The sequence below is a fragment of the Platalea leucorodia genome (assembly GCF_965183815.1).
Source record: "Platalea leucorodia genome assembly, chromosome: 3".
Lineage (NCBI taxonomy): Eukaryota > Metazoa > Chordata > Aves > Pelecaniformes > Threskiornithidae > Platalea > Platalea leucorodia.
Window position 1 is genome coordinate 26,553,447 of NC_138825.1, and position 22,584 is coordinate 26,576,030.

At 42.4% G+C, this 22,584-nt stretch overlaps 1 protein-coding gene across 1 annotated transcript; it reads right to left on the bottom strand.

Annotated features, from left to right (window-relative positions):
* Positions 1-1,961: 1,961 nt before the first annotated feature.
* On the bottom strand, positions 1,962-22,347 carry DTL (denticleless E3 ubiquitin protein ligase homolog; the record flags this gene model as incomplete). The annotated part of the gene is made up of 14 exons (XM_082308032.1): positions 22,296-22,347; positions 21,310-21,408; positions 20,924-20,985; positions 20,711-20,831; positions 20,146-20,211; positions 18,834-18,949; positions 18,073-18,146; positions 17,085-17,188; positions 15,987-16,091; positions 13,956-14,068; positions 10,196-10,285; positions 8,265-8,403; positions 3,547-4,409; positions 1,962-2,030 (listed from the first exon to the last, which is right to left on the bottom strand). The coding sequence occupies exons 1-14, from the start codon at positions 22,330-22,332 to the stop codon at positions 1,962-1,964; spliced, it is 2,058 nt and encodes a 685-aa protein (XP_082164158.1). The 5' UTR covers positions 22,333-22,347.
* Positions 22,348-22,584: the final 237 nt, after the last annotated feature.

The following is a 22,584-nucleotide window of genomic DNA, read 5'->3' on the forward strand; positions in this document are numbered from 1 at the left end:
CTGTATTCTGCAACCTGTCATTTACAAACTGCCAGAAGAATCATGCATTAAAAACTGGCTGTAGCCAAGGCAGGTTGTACCCTACACAGTTGCTCTAATAATTAAAATTACAACAGAATTCAATCCCAAACCTACTTATTTTAGGTTATATTTCTACTACTTCCATCTACCTCAATATCCAGAAGTAGGTTAAAATTAAACTAACAGATTTTTTTATATTCCTGTTTTGCCCAAGACACGAGACCTATTCAAATAATCACTTTTTGAAAATATATTTTTTTAAATGAGAACTATAAAAAAATTCCTGAAGCACTACATTATCTTTCCCACTTTCCTAACAGCATCTCCTCAAAGCTCACGGGATGATATCCTGTAATTCAGTAAACAGGAGAAAGTTGTTCTGGCCCCTATACGTACCTGAGTGCTCCTGCTAAAAGGTGCAACTTGATGATGACTACTTTTCTTTCTTTAAAAAAAGCACACTACACATTTACTTTTGCTTTGTAGCTGTAAGAGACCTTTCACAAAAGCCAGTTTCTCTCAAGTCATTTATTTCCTTGCAAAATACAATCTACAACATAAAATACAAACCAGCATGTTTTCCTCTAATCCCCTTCAGCTACCACACTATTCAATGCTACTGTAAAGTAGGTGTGAAAATTTCAGATGGAAAACATGAGTTAGTTGGATCACATCCCCTTCAAATACCTCAATTCTTTTGCAGTAGAAAAACTTAATAGGGATTCCGAGGTTTGGTTTTGTTTTCTTTTTTTTTTTTAAAGTTCATAGGAACTATTATACCAGAAGACAGAGTAAATGCTCCAACCTAAGATAGGGATCTTCTGCTAGCTCCCCCTGGGGAAAGCATGACTGAGGAGTTAGTATCATTAGCCAGCAGGACAGTGATCTCATTTCAGTGACCTTGTTCTTTCAGCATCAGTGACGACTTACAATGGCAAAGCATTTAATATTAATATGTAAACTCCGTCAAGTGCTTTCTAAAATGTCAAGTGCCCCTCCCCCAATTTACAAGCTATTATTTTATAGATACTGTATTATAAAAGTGTTATGAAGTTATAAGAATTTTTTTAATGCCTTTCCTACAGGCTGAATCTGCAGGTGACCGAGCAACCGGCTGTTATGGGATGCCTATTTGGGATAGATCAAACTAATTTTTCTAACGCACCTTGCCAGTATTTTATTTCAGAGAAGTGACAAGCTGTTGGCCTCAACAGCTGTAGTGCTGGTGGTTCAAGAGCCAGCTAAGTTGGTAAATACAGAAGTTTTCAGACTGTGAGAAGCAAGGGGATGGCAAGAGGAGTACAGACATTACATACTTGATTACACCTTGTCTCCTCTTAGACTATAATCACCATCGGATGGACATGGCGTTTAAAAGTCTTTTATATTTACTTAACACATTCATAACTTCCCTGCTGGAAGTGGGTAGTCATTGCAGTAGAGGAATAACTGTAGAAATGCCGTTCAGCACAAAGTAGCTCAGATCTACTTCCAGTAAGTTTCTCTACACACATGCCAACACTTGCTTTTCAGGAGGGTGCAACGATTTACACACTATTCTTAATTAGAGGAAGCTTCAACGGCAGATTAGTAGCATAAACTGACAAGCTATATGTGCCTGTCAACAATGCACAGCAGAGCTGTTGTTGTCTTTGGCCTATAACAGTTGCCATGTAAAAAATACTCAATTTTTCTTTATTTAAAAAAATCCATCATCTGAAGTCGGTATGAGATCATGAGTATCTATAAGTATTGTGTAAATTTTCCACACTCAGCTGACTTCAAGTGTTAACGGCTTTAAAAACAGGAAAATAAAACCCCAAGTTTATGAATGTCTGACAACAAACTGTGTAATCCTGGCGCATCGTTGTTGGCGTTGCTAAATCTGGTCTTGATACCACAGTGTCAACATCCATCAGGTGCAACTGCCACATGCCGCTTCAGTCATTCTGTGGCTTTCTGTGGAAGTATGTGCAGATCTTCCTCATGGAAACTGAAGTGGTTGCAGCCTAGAAAAAAAAAAAAAAACAAAACCAAGAAGAAACGTTTCTAGGTTAACAGTTCATATGCTGCAAGAGTCTTAAAGTCGCCCTCCACCATTGCTCCAGTTTGGTAGCTTCCCAACTAAGATAGTAAATGAAAGGTTCTTTACTATAATCTATTTGTCTCACAGATAAGAGGCTTACTACTACAGGAAACACTGGCTAAAACCTGGGGTTGTCTTACTGCCATAGGAAAAGCACTCTCTGCAGTTTCAGCTTCCCTACAGCAGATAAGAGGGCTGCAGATTTCCAAGATGTAGCAGACCAACAACTGCTGCTGTTGTTCCAGGCACCTCCTCAGGCTTTGAGTACAACACAGGAGCATCCTGAAATCTGAACTAGAGCATACTGGGCAAAAAAGATAATTGTTCTATAGTAACCTTTCTCCAGGGCAAATCTTTCTGTCTTGTGTTTAAACACACACAGAATAAAGCACAAGGAGTTGTAGGTTTACTATAACCAAGATTTCTTGGTACAACCACAACATGAAGAGTTCAGCTGCTATGTGTAACTTAAAGAGTGGTGGCTTGCCTACTTCACGTCTGATAGAAGTGCTGGAAGAGAGGAAACCAGGTAAGACATGAGATACTTTACCAAAATAAGCCTTAATGATGTCAACAACATCCAGCATCAGATGTTCAATTGAGAGTACAACTAAAATTTGATGAGTGAAAATTTACCTAACCTTTACCAAAACAAGACTCAGTCAAAGACACTGTAGGACTCAGAGTGCAGTTTCAGACATGAGTCAAGTTCAGTTTGTTTTAAAAAATGTAATTATCATTTCTCAGTTTGCATGTTAAACCCTCATGCCCTCATTGCCAACTTTTTTAGCTGCTTTACAAGCTTAACTTTCAGATCCTAGGATGAGCTCTGTGCCAGGCTTCTTGTACATCAAGAGTAGGATTATGTAGGTCAAGTCCTGTCTTCTGACTCTTTTGCAATTCCTTTGTTTTCTGCTAGTGTTCAGCTGAGGGAACTGAAGGCATTATTTAGCCCAATGGTTTTAACATGGGTAACAGATTATTTTGCTACCTGGGCTACAAGAAAATTTAGCTTTTTCTTCCAATGCTAAAGTGGCTTTCCAGTAACATAAACATAAACATAAACACATAAACAGTAGATCTGCCAGGAAAGGTGCTGTCATTATTGTGCTTCTCAGAGTACAGCTGTATTTCAGATGACGGCTACATCCTTCAAACACCCAACTGGGGACTGGGAGGATCTCTGAGCTCCTGCGTGCCGTAAGTCCCTTTAAAGTGAGGAACATCAACATCCTAAAAATTCTCTTCCGGCATGGAGTAGATTAGTAGATAACAGCATTAGTGTATCTGGCTTATTAGGCCAGAAATCATCCCTTTTGCCCATAATCAAAGGGATCAGATAATTCTTTGAATGCCTGAGAAGGAGAGAACAAACAAGGGGAGAGTGGCAGCTAGGGATAACTTCTTTCATGACCACTGTCACTGACTGTCCTACTTACAGTTTTGAGCGAAGTGGCCGCTGCCACAGCCTCTTGTCGTTTGGCACTGGGACTGCAAGATGACGGGGGGCTGTTTGATGCGCTCTGGCTGTCAGCTCTGCTGGTTCGGAGCTTCTCTCCCAGAGCAGACAACCAATTTTTTCTTTCAGGTGAACTGTTCTCTTTATCTACTACCTCAGTGTCTTTCCCGCATGGAGATCTGAAAAGATGGGGGGGAGTTTGAACGCCCGATGGATTAATATGGCTTCCAGGAAGGGAAGGCTCTTTTGGGCTGTGGTTGGAGCCTTCGTGGTCGTTATCCAAGTCAGACAGGCTGAGAGAGCCTTCATCACAAGCTTTTTGGTCTGCAGCCAAGTGACATAAATTCAGCTTGGATTTCTTAGCCACATGGTCCAGTTCAGTCACACAGCTACAGGCCTGCAGACACTTCTGCCCCACGTCGTCCTCCTTGCTGCAGTCAAGCCTTCTCTTGGCACGCTTTTCAAACTGTGAGTGTGGGGCTTTAGGAGGGCAAGCGGCTTCCAGGAGACCTTGGGTGACTTCTGCCAGGGCTTTTCTAGGAGAAGGAGCCTTTTTCCCCACTTCTGGAGGAGAAGAGCACGGAGTCCTTGTAACCCAATGTTTAATAGACATTTTGGAGGAAGGGATCAGTTTGGGAGAAGCACATGGGCTGGCTCCACTCCGCTTGGCTGGGGTGCAGGCTGTGGCCGTCTGGGTTTTGAGAGCGCCCGTCGGAGTGTTTGTAGACAGGGGAAGGTCTCCAGAATAAATGGGAGCACAGGCAGCCGGCCGTGGCGAGGAAATGCATGGGCTGCCCACTGTGAAGGTCTTGGCAGGAGTACTCTGTGGGCTGGCTGGCAGTCCTGATAGGGGAGAAATAAGTAGTCTGATGAGGAACACAGAACAGCAGATTAAAGACAGCCCTTTTATAAACACCCCTTCCAACTAGGAGATTAATTCAGTGTTGACCCTGCTTCTCAGACATACCCTTTTGAATGAAAACGTTGCGTAAATCCCTCTAATTTCAGTTAAACTGGTACAAGTCCTATGTAAAATCCTATATCATATTGATAAGTATAATACAGTACGTTTGTGTAATGTCTGATATCTGTCCCTTCTGTAATGAGCACTCTTACACAGCCAAGAGACTGACAGACAGACAAAATAGATCTTGAATCTTCCAAGTTTATCTAGCCTTGCTGGAAGCCTTGCAGTAGCTTGGTCCGGACAGGTCTGTACTGAGATGCTGCCTGAGAGCAAGGCTGGTCCTCACCTGCACTACCATCTTTAACTGAGATGAGGGACAAAGGTATTGTAAGCAGGTCCCACAGCTAATTACAATACCAAGGAAGCCTTACGCTATAATGCCCTACCGTATGAATAATGCTCCTAGTCAGGTGTTAATAGTTGCATATTTTAAAGATGAAAAAAAAAGAGTGAGAACAGGAAAGGACATACTTTCATTCTCTTGTCTTTTTGCTGGAGGATTTTCTGCAATGCTATATTAGTATGAAGATGGTAGTTATTTACCACACCCAGAGAAATGTGAGAAATTCTTCACCTCCTGAACAAGGACTTAAATGCCAAAGAAAATAAAATCTGTCACTGTAGTAAGTTATTTCTTTAAAACAAATGGTTCCCAAACAGGTATTTCACAGTGGCTTTTGAGCTCACTAGCCAAGATGTAAACCCCCCTGCTTTTAAAAAAGAAGTTCTGAATACCCAGCTTCTTAAAACAGTAGTCATAGGTAGGAGCATAAGGACCACACTAGTAACAGTGGGAATCATATGTAGCAGAGATCTTGGCCTGCAGCAATATTAGAGGGTTTTTAATTTTTTTTTTAATTTTTTTTTATTTCTGGCACCTTCCAACAGGGAACACATTAGTGGGTTTGTTAGATGCCTGCTTTCTCATTCATCTAACTTGCGGTGATGAAATTAAATGGGATAGCACTTTAGTTACTCTATGCATTTCCAGTGCTGAGCACAAGAGCTCTAAACTTTTTCTGTATAGCGGGGGTTTAATCTGAACTCCTAATTCTCAGCATTAGCACTGTACTATAAGGCACTTCATTAGAACAATGAGAAGTCTAGTGTGAATAACCTGCCATTTTCTTTAGGACACCGGGCTGTCTCACAAATAATGTGTTGAGTGAGCACCTACATGGCTCTTTGATTATATACCATACTAAGCCACTTTCGATCCTTCCTTGCACTGTATTATCTAGTATCCAAAATACAAGTACTGGTGCATCAGAGCAAAGTTAAATAGGATCCTGTATTAACAGATCCCACTACAAATCACTCTAACACACAAAACAGAGTTAAAGGCTCCTTTCCTGATAAAATATGCTACTTCATAACAACTTGCTTCAATCTGAGCTAGGAGAAAGTAACTGCCAAGATTGGTTCTCCTAATCTTTACTTCAATGACAACTTACAAGACAATAATATCTCAGCTGGGAAATTAGTTGCACTTAAAAATCTAAGCTCCTAGAGGTAGAAGAGAAGTAGCCAGCTCAGCAACTCTTGATCCTTAATGACCATCTACAAATTCATACAGCAGAAATATTGCATGACTAGCTGGGTATGAGCACTCTCAATCCCAAACCAGTCTGAAAGTTATACTGTGGAGACATTGGATAAGGGAAAAAAAGCTGTCCTGCAAGTTGGATGGGTGTCACAGCAAGAAGCAAACCCAAACTTGGGAAACATCCCCAAACTTGAGGTAAAGAATACGAAGGTCTGCTTTTTTTTTTTAATAAGACTGCATGCATTATTCAAGCTTCTGCTAAGCCAGTTTCAAACTGTTTCCATTTATGCTGCCATTGCATGTAGTACAATACTGTAAATACCTGCAGTCAACCTGCATAACACCAAAGCAGTTTATTTCCAATGTTTCCTACCTTCTCTGCTAGAAATCTTCTACAGTGATATTATCAGTCTCCAGATTTAAGAGTAACAAATTGTCCATGCACAGGCTTGCTCCAGAAATTTGGTTACACAAAAGCATAGAGAAAGTAGTGTAACTTAGGGAAACCACAAAAATAATTTCCAAAGAAAAGGAAACTGTGCTTGCTACACTTGACGATATAGGTCAACAGTCAATACACAACATCAATCTCACAATTTGTTCCACATAAATGGGTGTGGAACTACCTAGATCTCATCCCAGCAGGTCTGAAATAGTACTTAGCTTGCCAGCTCTGAATCAGTCTCTGCAGATAATTCCTATATTCTAAGAGCACGTGCTTTGTGTTCAAGAGCCAAGGTCAGCAGGAAGCCTGCTGTTGTGTTTGCAGTGTCTGTGTACTTCCTCTTCCCTCTTGTGTTACTTCAATGCAGCAAGAGCACGGAGAAATAAGTTAATTTTCTAGTATAATTGCCAAAGCTGACTTGTAAAGTTTTAGTGTACAAGCTACTTTATGTTTCAGGCTTCTGGACTAGACCTATGCTTACTTCTCTTTTGCCGAAACTAGTACACGAACTGATTTTTGAGCCCTCTCTGAAGCAGAGTGTGTGCGCACACAAACCATTTACCAGCTACAGAGCAGACCTGGCACTCTCCCTGCTATTGTCCTGGAAACTTCCTGCAAGACTGTTACTCACTGGCAAAAGGTTAGAGGTAATGTTATCCCATTAGTGGGATTTGGAGACCGTCAGCCTTTATTTGTGTTAGCCAAGGTGAAATTCATTTGGAGGGTGGCTAGAAAAGATAGGTGGAACACAGGAAGTCGCACCACCAGCTGCTGGGAAGCTATTGTATTCTTAGTTTCAGAGCTACTCTACAGAGAAGCTCATCTTATTTCACTTTTTGGGGGGGTTATTCTCCTTTCACCTACTCTACTGTAACAAAATGCGATTTTCAGACAAGTCAAAATAGTGCTATGATCCAGGGCTCCTTTCTTCTGGTCTAGGGTACTGTCCAGTGAGTAGCTTCTCCATAGAGCCCAGATCTGCTTGCTAGCTGTGAGAGCATGCTGCACAGCTTGTCTGATTGCCTAGGCTTTGTAGAAAGGTGTTGCATTTGTTAACTAGCCTTAAAATGTGAATAGATGAACGCTACTGATTAATTCTGGAACATTATCATCACATCATGATTGTCTGTGTGCATTTTTGAAGTACTTTCACTATGTGGCATTTGTCTGTCTAGACAGTCAGTACCACTGCATAAAGCTGAAGAGAGAGGTGTAATAGTGGTAGCAGCAGCAAAGAAACCTGTGCAGAATTCAAAACTGGGCAGGAGGAAACAGTTCAGAGTTCCAAGGCTGTATATGTCCCGTCAGCCCTTTACTGGGTAAACTAGAAAACTGGAAAAACCATATGATCTTACTGTCCTCAGTTATGATTTGATATAAAAAAAAGTGTGACTTGTTGCTACAGTGCATGCACACATGACGTCTCCTTTGGCTGTTCAATTATTGAACCCTGCTGATACCCACCAAAGATCTGGCTGCCCAACAAGCTGTATTAATGAATATTTGCTTTGCAGTCTGGTCATATAGACTTCGGCACACTTGTAAGCTGTTTCAGCCAGCTTGTCTTGTTGGTGGCATAAGTATTTACAAGTAGAAGTGTTTGTCTGGCTATATGAATTATTGCCTAATATGAAAAAAAATAGAAGACTAAGACAAGCCAAAGGCTTTTGTTGGTACAGAGAACAGTCAAAATTCAGAAGCCATGTTGCAGAGCAAGATATCTCAGCTCACGGGCCTTACCTGCTCCACGTTGTTCTTCTGGTTTCTTCTGAGTGACCCAGCCCACCAAGTTGATTTTGCTGAATCCTGATTTCTCCTCCTCAGGACGACATCGTAAGCGCCAAATCCTCACAGTGTTGTCATCAGAGCACGTGGCAATCTACAGTATAAATTAGTTTGTTAGAGTAACCAGGGCACATCCTATGGATCACTGGCCCAGTGAGCTAGAACAGCTACACCCGACACACCATGCCAATATGAATGAGGGTGAAGCCTGGTTGAGGGGGGACAAGATTTGCCCATAAAACAAACAAAACAACCCAACTCTGTTTCGTTACTGTACCAGACAGCAGTATTTTCTTTAAAGCAGGCAAGGCTGCCGCCTTCATGTCTTTCTGCTAGAGAAATCTCGGTCACCAGTAACGGTTTGCCTTGCATAACTCTGTAACAGACAGCAGGCTGCTCAGGAAGGGCCAGGACATATTTTGAGATTTCAGTCACTCGGTAGACAATTGCACCTGCATCTAAGTCTGTTACTCAGGATCTTTTCTGCTTGTGGATGAACATTTGCAACACAGTAAGAAGGTGACATTGGAAGGCTGTTGCACTAGCTTTAAGCGCTATCTCTTCAGAGTCAGACGTCAGCAGTATCTGGCAGGGAAACCACCTCTGCTAGAAACATTGGTCTAGATTCCCGCCGCAGCATCACGTGCTCCAAAAGGATCTGTGGAATCTTGTCTGAAGAAGCAGCAGAACCCGCCTATCCCACATTTTATGGCTCTCTTTGGACAGATTAGCTGGAGACTCACATGGGAATCAGCAGCAAGAAAAAGGAAGTGCTGTGGCCAAAGTTCATGGTAATCTGGATGAGAAAGTGCCTCTATGACCTCTGTGACACCAATATTGTCCCTATAGAAAGCAACTTTGACTCTCAAATCACTCCAAGCAGCTTCCTGGACTGTCTTAGCACCACATTTTCCACTTTTCTTCATGCTTTGGCATCTGTACAATGGCTGACTATTTCTTACCTGTGTCAGTAACGATTTTAAAGGCTGTATTGGTCTGCGTTTCCAACACATCATGATCAGGATGCTGGGCTACCTCTACATCACAGATTTAATCTAAAATGCTAATTCTCATATTTTTGGGTATCTTACACAACTAGAACAATTCCTCCTGTTTGCCTGCAAGACTTGACCCTCCTACACTGCAACGCTTTTCTGAAGACTCAGTGCTATAGTGCAAGCTAGGGAAAGTGGCTGACTTGTTTGATACTGTGGGGTGAAAGAAACTGGCTATTATTAGGACACTGTCTAGGATTTTTCAGGGTTATTTCTCATTTTGAGCTAGGCCAATCACTTGAACCAACCTCCTACTGCAGTTCTCTTCCTTTTAGTGATACCTGGTGCATAATTACTGACCTAATTTCAGTGTAGGTTTCTGGGTGTACACACAAATACGTCATAAAAAACAGCTCAGATTTTGAAAAAGGGTCACAATGGAAAGAGTCCACATGTTTTTTAAAGGGCATTCAAAACTTCTTGCCGCTCTGTACAAGACTAGCAGATTTATCAATGGTCAGACAGGTAAGGAAGCTGTAAGTATGGAACCACAAAACAAGCTTTTGGCTTATGAAAGCCCTGATTAAATGGTTTCACAGTTTTGTCTCTTGCAGGTAGTGTCACAAACTCTCATCAGTAGAGGTCTTTGTTCATTTGCAATTTCCTAGGTCTTACCAAATAGCCTAAATTATTTGAAAATAATGAAAAAGTTCTGATACATTGTACTCATGTGACAAGCTTGGTTTACTGTCCCCCCAAATGAACATTTTTAGAAATTATTGACTAAAAATTTCCTCCCAAATAAACAAATACTGCTGGAATTTTGAAAAGCAGGTGTTGCCACATTACATCTATTGTTTCATGGGAAAGACAATTTTCCAGAAAACAAACCTTAGTGAAGTCTGAAGGACACCAAGCAATGGAGGTAACTTCTTGAGAGTGACCAAGGAGTACCCGTGGAGGAAGGCTGGGCTCAGAAACCTTAAAAATTCCATAGAAAAACAAGTATACAGTCAGAAGCCCTGCAGCCTAATATACATCACTAAGAAAAGACCCCACAGCCCACCTGTGAAGCATGTGAATACTTTCCATCTTTCCTATATGAGGCAGATAAATCAAATGCTCTCAGCCAGTCATCATGAGGCAACAACCAATGGAGCCCTAAGAATCAGTTCATGTTTCATTTCTAGAGGTGAAGCAGCTGGTCAGCACTGAGATGTACTGACATGCCTGGAAACACTTGTTGAATTCCTGCTGCACGCAGGATTTCTGCCTCCAAAGCTGTCAGCCCAAAACACGACACAAGCATTTTACCTCTACCTGTTCTAGGTAAGATGCTTAAAAGTTTGGGAAGCTCATACTTTGAATCAAGATAGGCAAATATATTCTGTTAGCGTTTTACAAATGTCCCAATCACAGATCAATGGTTTATTAAAAAAATAAACCCAACAACAACAAAATCCTATAGATGAACCTTCACTGCTTCAGAACTGGCATTTGTGTGACTGCCAAGTGGCTGTACCTCCTCCAACCAACCAGCTGGATCAGAGACCCACTTAAGAGTTCATAAAAAAGCTCCCTAAATCACTCATGTTCATTAAACTGATCTCCATTTCTCTTACACCCTTCATAAAAATCTTTCTCCTATTCTACAGTATTACTATTAATCTTCGATTACAGCTCATGTGAAAGATACAGCTGATGCTAGCATTAAGTGACCCAAGGAAGAAAACACACATGCATACACACACAGAGAGATTATATCCAAGTTTTGCATGCTTTCAGCAGACAATCCTTTCTGGAGCTATGAGTCACCATTATTGACGTGACATTATAAGGGGGATTTATCAAGGGGATTTGCATAAACGACTAAGTAAATGAATAGATCGTTCAGTCTGTGGGCAAAGGAGTAGACATTACATTCAGATTTCAAAGGAAGATGCAAGACATCGGGGAAGGCTTCTGATTTACACACAAGCATTTCTCTTGTGGATCACCTCCTACAACAGCCTGCAAAACCGCAATTGAATATCCAGCTTCAGATCTTAAGTTGTTCTGATACAAACAGGTTCATCTTAACAGGCTGCTTTTCTTTTCCTGGCATAGCAGAGGCAATCACTTGACTAAATATCCACTAAATGCCTTGGTCAGAATATTCCCTTCTCTGCCAGAACATGCAATGCCATGGAAACTAAATCCCTATTTAGGGAATAAACAACAGGAGATCTAGGTGCAGAGAACGCCTTTGTTTACATTTAATAGTGGTCTTGCTATACACACATAACAGACACAATAGCTGTCTAGTAGCAACTGGTTGCTGAAAGGAAAGCAGAGGAAGAGACTTATTCTTGCTGGGACACACTGGTTTTACACTATACTAGTGTAAATTAAACCAACTTATATTATTGTGAAAGGAGGATGCATAGTTATAGCTGTGTCCACTGTGTTTGGCAGAAAACAGTCGGCCAGTCTGTGCATGTTAAGTCAGGATTAGCTACAGCACATGCTGCTTTTTGCCTGATTTGACAGGATATTGGTGGGGAAGTTAGAGCTATTGTGGAAAGGTTAAAAAGAGAAACCTAGGAAATGAGACTTTATTAGTTACTCTACTCACTGAAACAGCTGTTGTATCCATCTTCAAGATTTGGCATAAAATGGTGTATATAGTTTTATGCACCATACGATACAGAAGCACTTAAATTCCAATGCTGGGATAGCCCAAAGGATAATGTAATATGGTCACCTCAGAGTGGTCTGTACCAGAGGATTCAAAGGACAATGGAAGGATGGAAGTATGTGTCTATAAGAAGTATTTTTTTATTCCAGGAAGGTAGCTCAGCTAGGTACCATCTTTGTAGAGAGAAGCCTCTCTGCTTGCTGACTTTTATAATCTTAGAGCTGTTCAAGAGTCATTTCATTAATCAATGAACTAGTAATTAAAAAAAACACCAACACAATAAAGTGAGCGTTCATCACCTGGAAGTGATTTATATATGGAAACAGACCGAAACAGCGTCCTCGTCAGCAGTAACTTCTAGCCACAGTATTCCTTGGGAATTGCTGACCCAAACACAACTTAGCACTGCTGCAAAAGTTTCTCAAAGAAATAATCTGCATGGACAAGGTCTTGCTCTGCCTTTCTTTCCTTGACAAGGTCTTGCTCTACCTTTCATTCCTCTCTAGATAGAGAAAGCTAGTGCTCTTCATTAAGTTCTTTCCAACGTTACCTGTTAATTGCTCATGCAATATCTGACCATGTTTTTTTCACAGCATAGTAAGTCCTCATCCCAGGAAAAGATACGTATGTTTCAGAGTCAGTAAAATCTGCCAACATTTAAAACAAATTAAGAAGCCTCTGGGTATGACAGATCTCAAAACAGACAGTTTCGCTGGAAGTCCCACTTTCTAACACGACTGTAGGATTAAAATAAAAGTAATCATCTGATGATTTATTTAATAAATATGCAGTACGATCTGTCACCCACATGTGATAGCAACAGAAGCCTTCTGTACATGAACGCATTTTAAATGTGCTTAAATGCTTAAACTTTGAGATGTAATGACATCCTTGAATACTCTCAACCCAGTCCCTGCCTGCGTTCCAAGAAGGTATCAAAACACGTGAACCCAGGATGCGCAACCCAAGTTTGCACAGGTATTTTTGCTGAACTCGCTCAGAACATGAGGAATGTTAAAATTACACCACTTGGCATGGGCGTAGCCATGCTACTGCACTCCTGCTACTTCTGAGTAAGCAACCTAGCTGCTTACAAGTGTTCTCCAAATCAAAGAGAATACATGCTCAAACCACAATCACAGCAGGCTGGCCCTCTGCTCTTAAAGGTTTGTATTTTACTTTCAAACTCATTGTGAAAGGGGTAAACAAGTCAGCATTCCTTAAAAATTATCCCAAACCTGAAATAAGCAGTCACCTGTGGTCTGTTCTGTCTATTCTACTTCAGATAAGAAGTCCACTCTGTTCCCGCATGGCTGTCAAGTATGAAGAGCCAAACTTGAAACACACCTTATTCTGAGGTCCCTGCTATTAACTTGGTGACATTTGCCTTTCCTACACGTCAGCACAAGATGCCAAGTGACGAAGCCTCTGGGCTGTCAGACAGTGCTTTGGAATTTTGCTGAAGGCTCTGGCTGAGCCCTTGCTGTAATACAAAGGCTTTAACTACTGTAAAGTAAGCATGAGAAAAAGCTATGTCTGAAGCAAGAGCTGGAAAAAGGGGAAGCAGGGGGAAAGATTGCCCTTTAAAACAATTAAATTGTTAGGTTTCTGTTAATGTGCTCCATTGCTAAATATGAACTGAGAATTGTCTGTCTACTTGTCATAGCTGGCTGAATCACCAGGATTGAAAGAGGATTTTAATGCCCATTAAAACCAGATTAAGATCAGCAACTTGCAATAAGCAGCAGTGATGAGAGACGTATTGGTGGCAGGAGGTTAGCTCTGTTTTACATTAAACAGTTACATCTAGCCTTGACAGCAACACACTCTGAGCACAACATGCCAGGAGCTAACCCCACGCTGCTGTAAGTAGGAGTGGGAGGCAGGGAGTGTCCTACGTGAACATGAAAAGCAAATAAAATGAAAGTGGAGCAGCTCCAGGTTGCACACTTTGGTCTCTCCCAATCGCCTCACCTTCCAGATGTATGCGTTGCAGTCACTCGAACCACTGACCAGGAACTGGTCATCTGGGCTGGTGCTGGATTTGATGTAAAAGGTTGAATTCTGGTGCCCGCTGAAAACCGCCACTGTGAGAAGAAAAAAAAAAAAATAAAAGCCCCACTCAATGCACAGCCGTGGAGTCGGTTGTGCAAGCAGGGCTGATCTTACAGGCTTTTCCTGCCTAGCCACATATCCTCTGGAGAAAGTGGTTGCACTGCTCCCTTGCTCTGGGGACCCGGGGCAGGAAGTCTTTATTATTCAACGGGAGCCCTTCAGGCTTCCCAAACAAAGCAGGTTTACCTGAACAGCTCTCTCCACAGCATTAAGAAGCAGCAGCAGTTTCGTTAAAGCTTTAGCTTCACCCATGTCACAAGCAGGCTGAGACATCACCTGGGCTGCCCCACTACTCTGGTTAAGGTTCCTTGTCTCTTCCTCTCTCGGCCGCCATCACCAGCCCCAGGAGCAGTCACACAGATAGCATAGCGAGGGCCTTCTTCCACCCAGGCGGCAACGAAGGCGCTTGCTGCTCCTTCCTCCTGCTGCCAGCATCTTTATTTCATCAACAAAACTTGCATCGTGTCAGCCACACTCGCTGGTTGCCTATATTTAAAGCCTCAGTAGTGTTTGCTAAAGCCTTGAAACCATCGCCCCGAATGGCTGTCATTTCCCCTATTGCGAGGACCAGAGGAGCCGGCAGCCGGCACAGGAGCTGAGTGTGGATCTAGAGCGCTCGGCCGCACTACGTCTCATCAGGGCAGAAAGGGCGAGTTGAAAACTTGCGAGACCCCAAAAGATCCCTTGGTTTTTACCCGCAGTTCGCTCAGTGTGGCAGTTACATGACAGCAAGTCCTTTCCTAAGCCGGACCTACCGGCAAGTCCTGTTACAGTGAGGATTTCCTCATGTCCCCCTGCAACCTAAAGCTGCCTACATACCAGATAAGCGCAGCCGCAATCGGGATGAAAGCCAGCAAGCGAGGAGAGAGGCACCAACCCGCGGGCAGGCGCTGCCCTCTGCGGGAAGAGCGGCACACCGAGAAGCCGCATATGTTTCATCCAGCTGGATGAATTGAGATTTCTCACTGGGTTTTATCGGCTGCACACCCAAGGCAAAAGCTCCATGAGGAGGCTGAGGGCAGGATGCCCTGTGCTTCGGAGAAAGCCCACTCCTGCCGGGGGACGGGCTGGCGAGTGTATTTCCACAGCTCAGCAGTGGCACCCGGGGTTTAACCTCAACAACCGACCTATTAATATTTACTACTTGCACCACTTCTCGACTCTGGAAGCATTCCCACCCACCAGACTGCCTTCCTGAAGAGCAGACAGAAGGACACATTGTTCATTTAATTTCAATTAACTGAGAGACTGAGAAAAGGCAATGGAAACTAAATCATGTGCCTGGCTGGAATGTATCTAACAAGTTTTGCTGCTTTCTGAGAAGCAGCCTATGACATAGCAGCTCAGTGCACCAAAATCTGTGGGCTGTCTTGTCAATGTAAAGGTCACAGATACAGAGCGGAAGGAATCTAAAAAGCTGAAGTATCTCCAAAATATGCTGGGGATGCTTTCTCCCAGAAACTGTGGTAGAAGCTAAATTTAAAAGACACCTTAAAATATCTGAATATGACCATTTTACATGGATTCATATGTAAGAGCTTGAAAAATCAGTGAAGCAGAAGATTCAAACTTGCTTCATGTGGGTAGCAGCTGGACACTAGCCATTCCTCACCAGATAACATGCAAACTACCCTTAGTCTCAGTCTGGGTGAACCAGTACCTGCACTTATGTAAATTTTTGTGCTATTAATTTTATGTGAATGGGTTAACACAAAATATGAACAGCCCTTGTAACAAGTGCCTTCTGTCCCAGGTAGCTTTAGACATAAGAGCATGGAATAGGTTTCCGAAGTATTCAGGCTGGTCTCTCTAAGTCACAGGGAGAAACTTGCCTTTCTATGCTCTGTAACATCTATTTTTTGCAGCTGTTTCCACGGACATCATGCTTACCTGGAATGGTCCTTAAACTCGTCATATTGAACATGTAGATACTGTCATCAGTGCAGTTAGCAAACAGATTAGCACCAGTGGAATCCAAAACCAGGCTAGAATATCCTATAGACAAATAGAGAAGTTCTTCATAAGAAATAATTCCACAAAAAGCATTTTGGAAAACAGGCATTCTCAAAGAAATGCCTAGAGAGGAAATTTGGAAAGGATCTCTATCATGTACGAGATTGTCATTGGAAAGTTTATTTGTTTGACAGAGCACTTGCTGGAGAAGGAAAGTTTCTAACACAAAATCTACATTTTCTCATGAGGATTCACAGTGGTATTTAGAGAGGAATCTCACCTTCAGAGCAGGCAAGCGATTTATTTGATAGTTTCAAATGGATAACAGGAGCAACCAATTGTAGAAGCAGAGATTAAAAATAAATAGGAACCCTCACGCTTTGGTAGAATAAGCCATCCTCTGATTTGCTAGTGATTTAGGTTCAAGAAAAATCTCTCCCTGCAAGCAAATTATTTCACAACCAGCTCCTCAAGGATTTCCCTTCTGTTCTTGGGACTGACACTGACCATTACCACATAAAAATAGTTGATTAGACAAGTCATCAGGAATTACTGTGTTGCATCAGACCGTTGTAAGGCATTAAGATACAAAGAAGCACAGAGCAATAAGAACAAGAGCACTATTGTTTTTGGTAACAAACAGCTTCAAGTATTGCTTGACTCTGGAAGGTTATGATGTAAAAACCCAGTCTGGTCTGTTGTCTTTGCAAGATACAATGCAAGGAAAGAATTCAGTCTGATTCCTACTCGTGCATCAAAACGACTAGCTAAATTCTACCTCAAGAGCTCTATTATTCCCTTATCTCCAGTTCTGAAAATGCACTGCTGAAGCTTATGCAAGCTTTTATCATTGGTGCAATGATACAAAAGTGGGGCACTTTCACTCTTCAACTTGAAAATTTGGTATAGGCCATCAAAATACCCTGCTGACCTTGTCAGTCTGATCAATAATTGGCTAAAAAGATAAAAGATGGCACTGTCAGTACTTCTTAAATTCACTTTGCACTTTAACAAATACATCATCCAATAACTTACCAAGTTTGCGAGTACTGGTTCCAGGGTAGCAAAAAGACTTGAAAGGCACCGGGTCCTGACGGTAAGCCGCGTAGTTCTTGCGCAAGTCCCATACTTTGATCACACTGAAATAGAAAAGCACAAGTGTCTTCAGCTTCAAAATTTCTTTTGCAATGCTGGTAGGGCCTTCTAAGAGCACAGGAAGACAGGTTGCTCATTACCGAGGACTGTCCAGTGCTAAGGAGCACAACTGAGCAAGACTAGAGCAGAGACATGCTGAAAGCAAAAAAATTGCTCTGCTGGCTATGGATGAAGAAGAAGCATTGTCTTCTGTAACTAACACGAGATACAACATGAGCCCGCAAGTCAACTTTCTTCAACTAGTAAAAGGAAATACAAGGATGCCAGGAGCAAGCCCCTCTCATGAGTCACAGGCAGGGGAGTCAATCTTATCTGCCTCAGAAAGGCTCTGACCACATAGAGCCTGGTAAAGAATCGAGTTCTGAGAGGGTAATCGCCATGCTGATCAATGAGACAGTTTGCTTGAGCTCCAAGATCAACAACAGATCTGGCACCTAAAAGAATGCATCCTTTGTAACTAAAGGCAACATTTTCTCGAGCGTGCCTACACATATCCAGGCAGCAACCACCCACTTGCATCCCAGAACAGCTCACTGTCTAACAATAGTCTGTTTACTTGAGGTCCAATAGGTCCATGAGAATAGAGAGATGGTAAGAACTGCTCTCCTTCTGCCCCATAGCTAAGGCACTAAAATGAGCATTTACCACGTGCACAACTTGTCCCAGCACTGCCATCTCCAGTAAGGAAGAAAAGCAGCATTCAGCTTTGTCAAAGCAAGCTGGCAGCGTAGCTCTGCTGATTCTACCTAATGGCAACTGTAGCTTTGTGGGCCACTGTTTGATCTTAGTAAAAAAAACGCCCAATCTTTTTATGCCACTAAGAAGAACATGCAGAATAGATAGAAAAGCAGGCATCCTCCCTCCTTACCCATCAACAGCTCCTGCAGAGATAAGAGTATGCTCGTCCTGAAGCAGCACCACAGTTACACTCTGCTGGAAATCCTTAAAGGAAAAAAGAAGAAAAAAAAAAAGAAAAAACCCACAACTTTATTTTCTTTCAAGGTCAGCAAGATCTTGCTGCTTAGTCCAAGGCCAAGCGAATACCGAGGAAACCTCCTCCTAGCCAGGCAGGAGAACCTGGAAATACCAGATGCCATTTAGGACACAACAATCCTTCAAACACTCCCACCAGTGAAATTGCTACTGAGAGGTAAGTGTTTGAGGTTATACCTTTCAGGTCAAAGATAAGAGAGCTGCCTTCATCACAAGGTTTAATAGATTAAATAAGACCACGTCTTACTCCAGGAAGGCAGTTATTGGTGTGGTCAAATTAGGGGGGGGGGGGGGGGGGGGAAGAAGGAAAAAAAAATTACAACCCTCTTTATCTCCCCCTTCAAAAAAGGAATTCTGGAGCACTCCTTTCCTCTCTGGAAAAAGAAGATGTATTTTCACATGGCATCTGCACAAAGATGGCTTTGATGGCACATGCGTTGTTAGACAACTAAACAATGTCTAAAATTAGCCATAGCAAGTGACCATGACACAAAAACCTCCCTCTGCAAAGATAAATTTAAGCATTTACCACATTCAAGCCAAATATTTCTCACGACAATTACTTAGGAAGACTTCTATGAATAACATTGTCCTCAGAAGACAGGCCTACATTTCATTTGTTCCCCAGATACCTACCACCAAGGGAGCAAGTCCTCTTAGGTTCTGCCTCTTCTTCTTTGGTTTGGAAGGAGTCTGCTTGTCAGCCACATTGTGTGCTCCACTGATTTGATTCACTTGCCTATAAAATCCATCTGAAAAAAATCAAAGACATCCCAGTTAATAGTTTCTATGCAATTTCACCATCACTTTAATAAAACAGGGAGCAGTTTGGAAAAAATCCTAAAAAGTGGCTGAGACTAACCTTTAAGATCATTAATGTATTCTGAAAACAAAAACTATAAGTTACGTACGAAACCAATGAGAAGAACACAGTAGAAAACAGGAGCATATATTGCAAAAAATTGCAGAGGTCAATGTAGCGTGGACACTGAAGCTAGACTGAAGCTAGAACTGGCCTAGGCAGGCTGCCTTTGGAAATCATTACCCCTTGGTCTGGTCGTCAGCATGCATCCTCATCTGGAGTGTTGAACCCATTTCATCCCGAGTAGAACTGTACTCACAGATGGGTTTCCAGTGCTTTTCCACTCAACTTCATAATTTTCTATCAGCCTTTTGTCTGCTACTCCTCACTTTATGAAACTTACTGCTTTACTAGAGTAAAGTGACTTTTCTACTTTTTTTTCTGTACCTTCCACTTCAGTCATGTGGAGCCTCCCTTTTCCCCCACTTGCCAGTTTGAAGAGCCAGGGAACCTGGGACAGATGAAAGAGTGAGACGTGTTCTGGCAGCACAGGCCAGGAAACTTCTGGGACAGAGCAGGGAACTGGGAAGAGGCATAAGGGCATGACCTGACCGGGGAAGGAAAAGCTCCAGGAAACAGAAAGAAAGGAGTAGAATGAGCTCACCCGGCATTTAGTAGGTGTTCCCACAATACATTCAGTTGCTCCCAGCACTCACAAGCTCCTTTGCTCCTGCACTTTTTGCCTGCCTTCCTACTCTGGCAGGAGCCTTCCCAGCTTCGCTGCATCCCTCTGAATGGCTCTGACCTAAGCACTCTCACCCAGCTCATCTCTCTCTGTACTGTCCCACACAAGGATGTATTCTGTACCCCCTTATCTCCTTACCAATACACTGGGTATTGTCAGGACACTATGTGTATCACACTGCAAATCTGAGACTGTTAGAAAGTGGAAAAATGTATTAGACACAGAAGAAATGCCTATTCCACCCTTTTACTGCACTAAGGCAGTCCACTGTTATCTGACAATCTTCTTACTTAAGTGTTGCCTATATTGTAACTGAAAACATTAGTCCAACATGTACATCTAAGTACTATTTTTATATGAGATACCAAGCTTTTTTGATACATATCTGAAAGTTCAGTTACCTTTCTTGTTGCATCTGGTATCCCAAACCATGATGTTTCCGTCTCTGCCTCCAGTACAGAACACAGCTGAGAGAAAGAAAAAGAGTGCTACTAGCTTCCAAAAGTGCTAATTTCATTAACTGAATGCAGTACAATGCCATCTATGTGCCTCTGGCTCTTCTGCCCCAACCCTTGGGATGCCAGTCCTAGAAATACAAAAATCAGGCCAGTGTTCTGCCATGCTTTTTGACTAGTTTCCTTATTCTTCCTCGTCTTTCTTTACTACTACTCTAGAGAAAACAGCTTATGAAAAGGGTATTTACACACTTAGGTATGGAAGTAAGGGCTGAATGATTTCAATATCATGTCTTAAACTTGCCCAAGATCAGAAATGTGCAGATGTTAGCATCAGGTCACCATGAAGTTCAAACAAGTTAGTTTTCCTTCACTGGCTAGGTCGCTGCTCCGTCTGCCTCTGCTATTTGTAACTGTCAGTTTCCAAAGCCCTTTTTAGCCCCAAAAGTACCGATGTGCCAGGGGGAAAGAAGAAGGAAAAAAACAGACAACAGGGAATATCACCATTTACCTTTCTCGAATCTAGAAAAAGCAACTGACTTGAGGCTACACTGGTGACCTTTGCATATGCCGAGAAGCTCTCCGGCTCTCACATCCCACACCTTGGCTGTCTGATCTCCTGAAGCAGTGACCTTCAGAGGAAAAAATAAAAAGCTTTAGTCATTTTCTGCACACAGTTGCCAAAGCATTAAAAATAAAATCAGATGGCAGAAGACATGCTTACAATCCTGTGTTCCCCTGGTACCCAGGCAAGGTCAAATACAGCATTGGAGTGAGCCTGCCATTCTAACAAGAAAACAAAAGCCAAGATTAGTTCAGTGCATTGCAGCATGATGTTTTGCAGAAGACTAACGAACATCAGACACTGAAATCCGAAAACTTGTCAACAGCTTGCCTTAGGCATGAAAAACAACACAGAACAATTCATCTACTACTGCTGTTCTAAGAGCACACTCACACTGCTGCTTGGTAAAGACGCAGCAAAGTATATGAAAAGATTTAAGTACTGCCCACATTTATGTTTAAATGACTTGCAAAAAGCTTTCTTTGATTCCAGTAAATCACGTACTTGTCACATCAAATGAAGATCACATTCTATATAATGTTTACCCTTAAAGATGAGTTTGCTGGTAGTTTGAGCTTCAGTGTCATACAGTCTAACAAATCCTTCTTCATTTGCAACTGCCAGTACATGCTCCAAGTTCGGGGCTGAAAAGAAATTGAAACGTATTTGTGTATTATGTTGCTGATTCATCATCATGCCCCTGCTCTTTGTGAAGGGCCACAGACGCTTTAAACAGGGTACAGAGCAAATAGATAGATAGCTGTGCAATAAACAGTATTTACATAGCAATTTAAATGTTCAAAATGCAGAAATATTGGCAAGCATTTTTTCTAGATGTTCCATTCAGGAACTACGATACATGGGCAGTCAAATGGCTGCAGGAGCAACTTCTGAGATAATGGCCTCTTTCACCCGCTATAATAGTTCTCTAGTTATAGTTTTCTGTATCTATACCACTTATCATCTATAACCTCCTGTACTTTCTATGGATCTGAGTTGGAAAAGCAGGAAGCTGTCTTGGAGAAATGCATAAGCTCACACCAAAACCAGAGTACTACAAATGAAAGAGTTTTGCCCTAAAGATCCAGCAGCCTCCACACTTACTTCACTCATCATGTATTTATCATCGGGAAACGTTACATGTGACAGTCTAGTGACATCCATCCACCTCTTTGATTTCTACATACCATTCTCCATCCTGTTATATCTTTTCCATATTTTGAACAAAGCCCAATTTTTCAACTGTGTAGCCTAGCACTGTCACCAAGAGGACATACCTTGAAACAGACAAAACTGGAACAAAGAGACATTAAAATAAATGCATTGTAGTTGCTTCTTTAAGGGAATACTTTCCGCCAGTATATCTAGGAGCACCACGATCCAAGTTATATCTCATCTAGGTGCAAGTACACTGTTACCAGCTCACTTTAGAACAATCGGAAAACAAATCATGAGACATAATTTAAAAAAAAAGCTGACGGCGGTGCCCACACCCTGGCCCCTAAAAGAGCCCTTTGGAAGGTGACTTTACCTGCAGAAAAGGTGCAGCCGAAAGGAGGGACCGGCATTCCCGTTTCCCCGTAGGACAGGTGGTCATCTTCTTGGCTGCACTGGTAGCTGTCCAAGAGATGCTGCAGGGGAAGCGGCGAGGACCGACCTACAACGAGACAGGCGGACCGTAACGGCACCAGACACCACAGACTCGGAGGCGAGGAGCCCCGCGGCCCCCACAGCGGCTGTGAAGGCGCCCGAGCCGCCCGCTCCGCCGTTGGGGGGGGTCTAACCCGGGCTCCGAGACCACTGCTGCGGCAGCGGGCGGC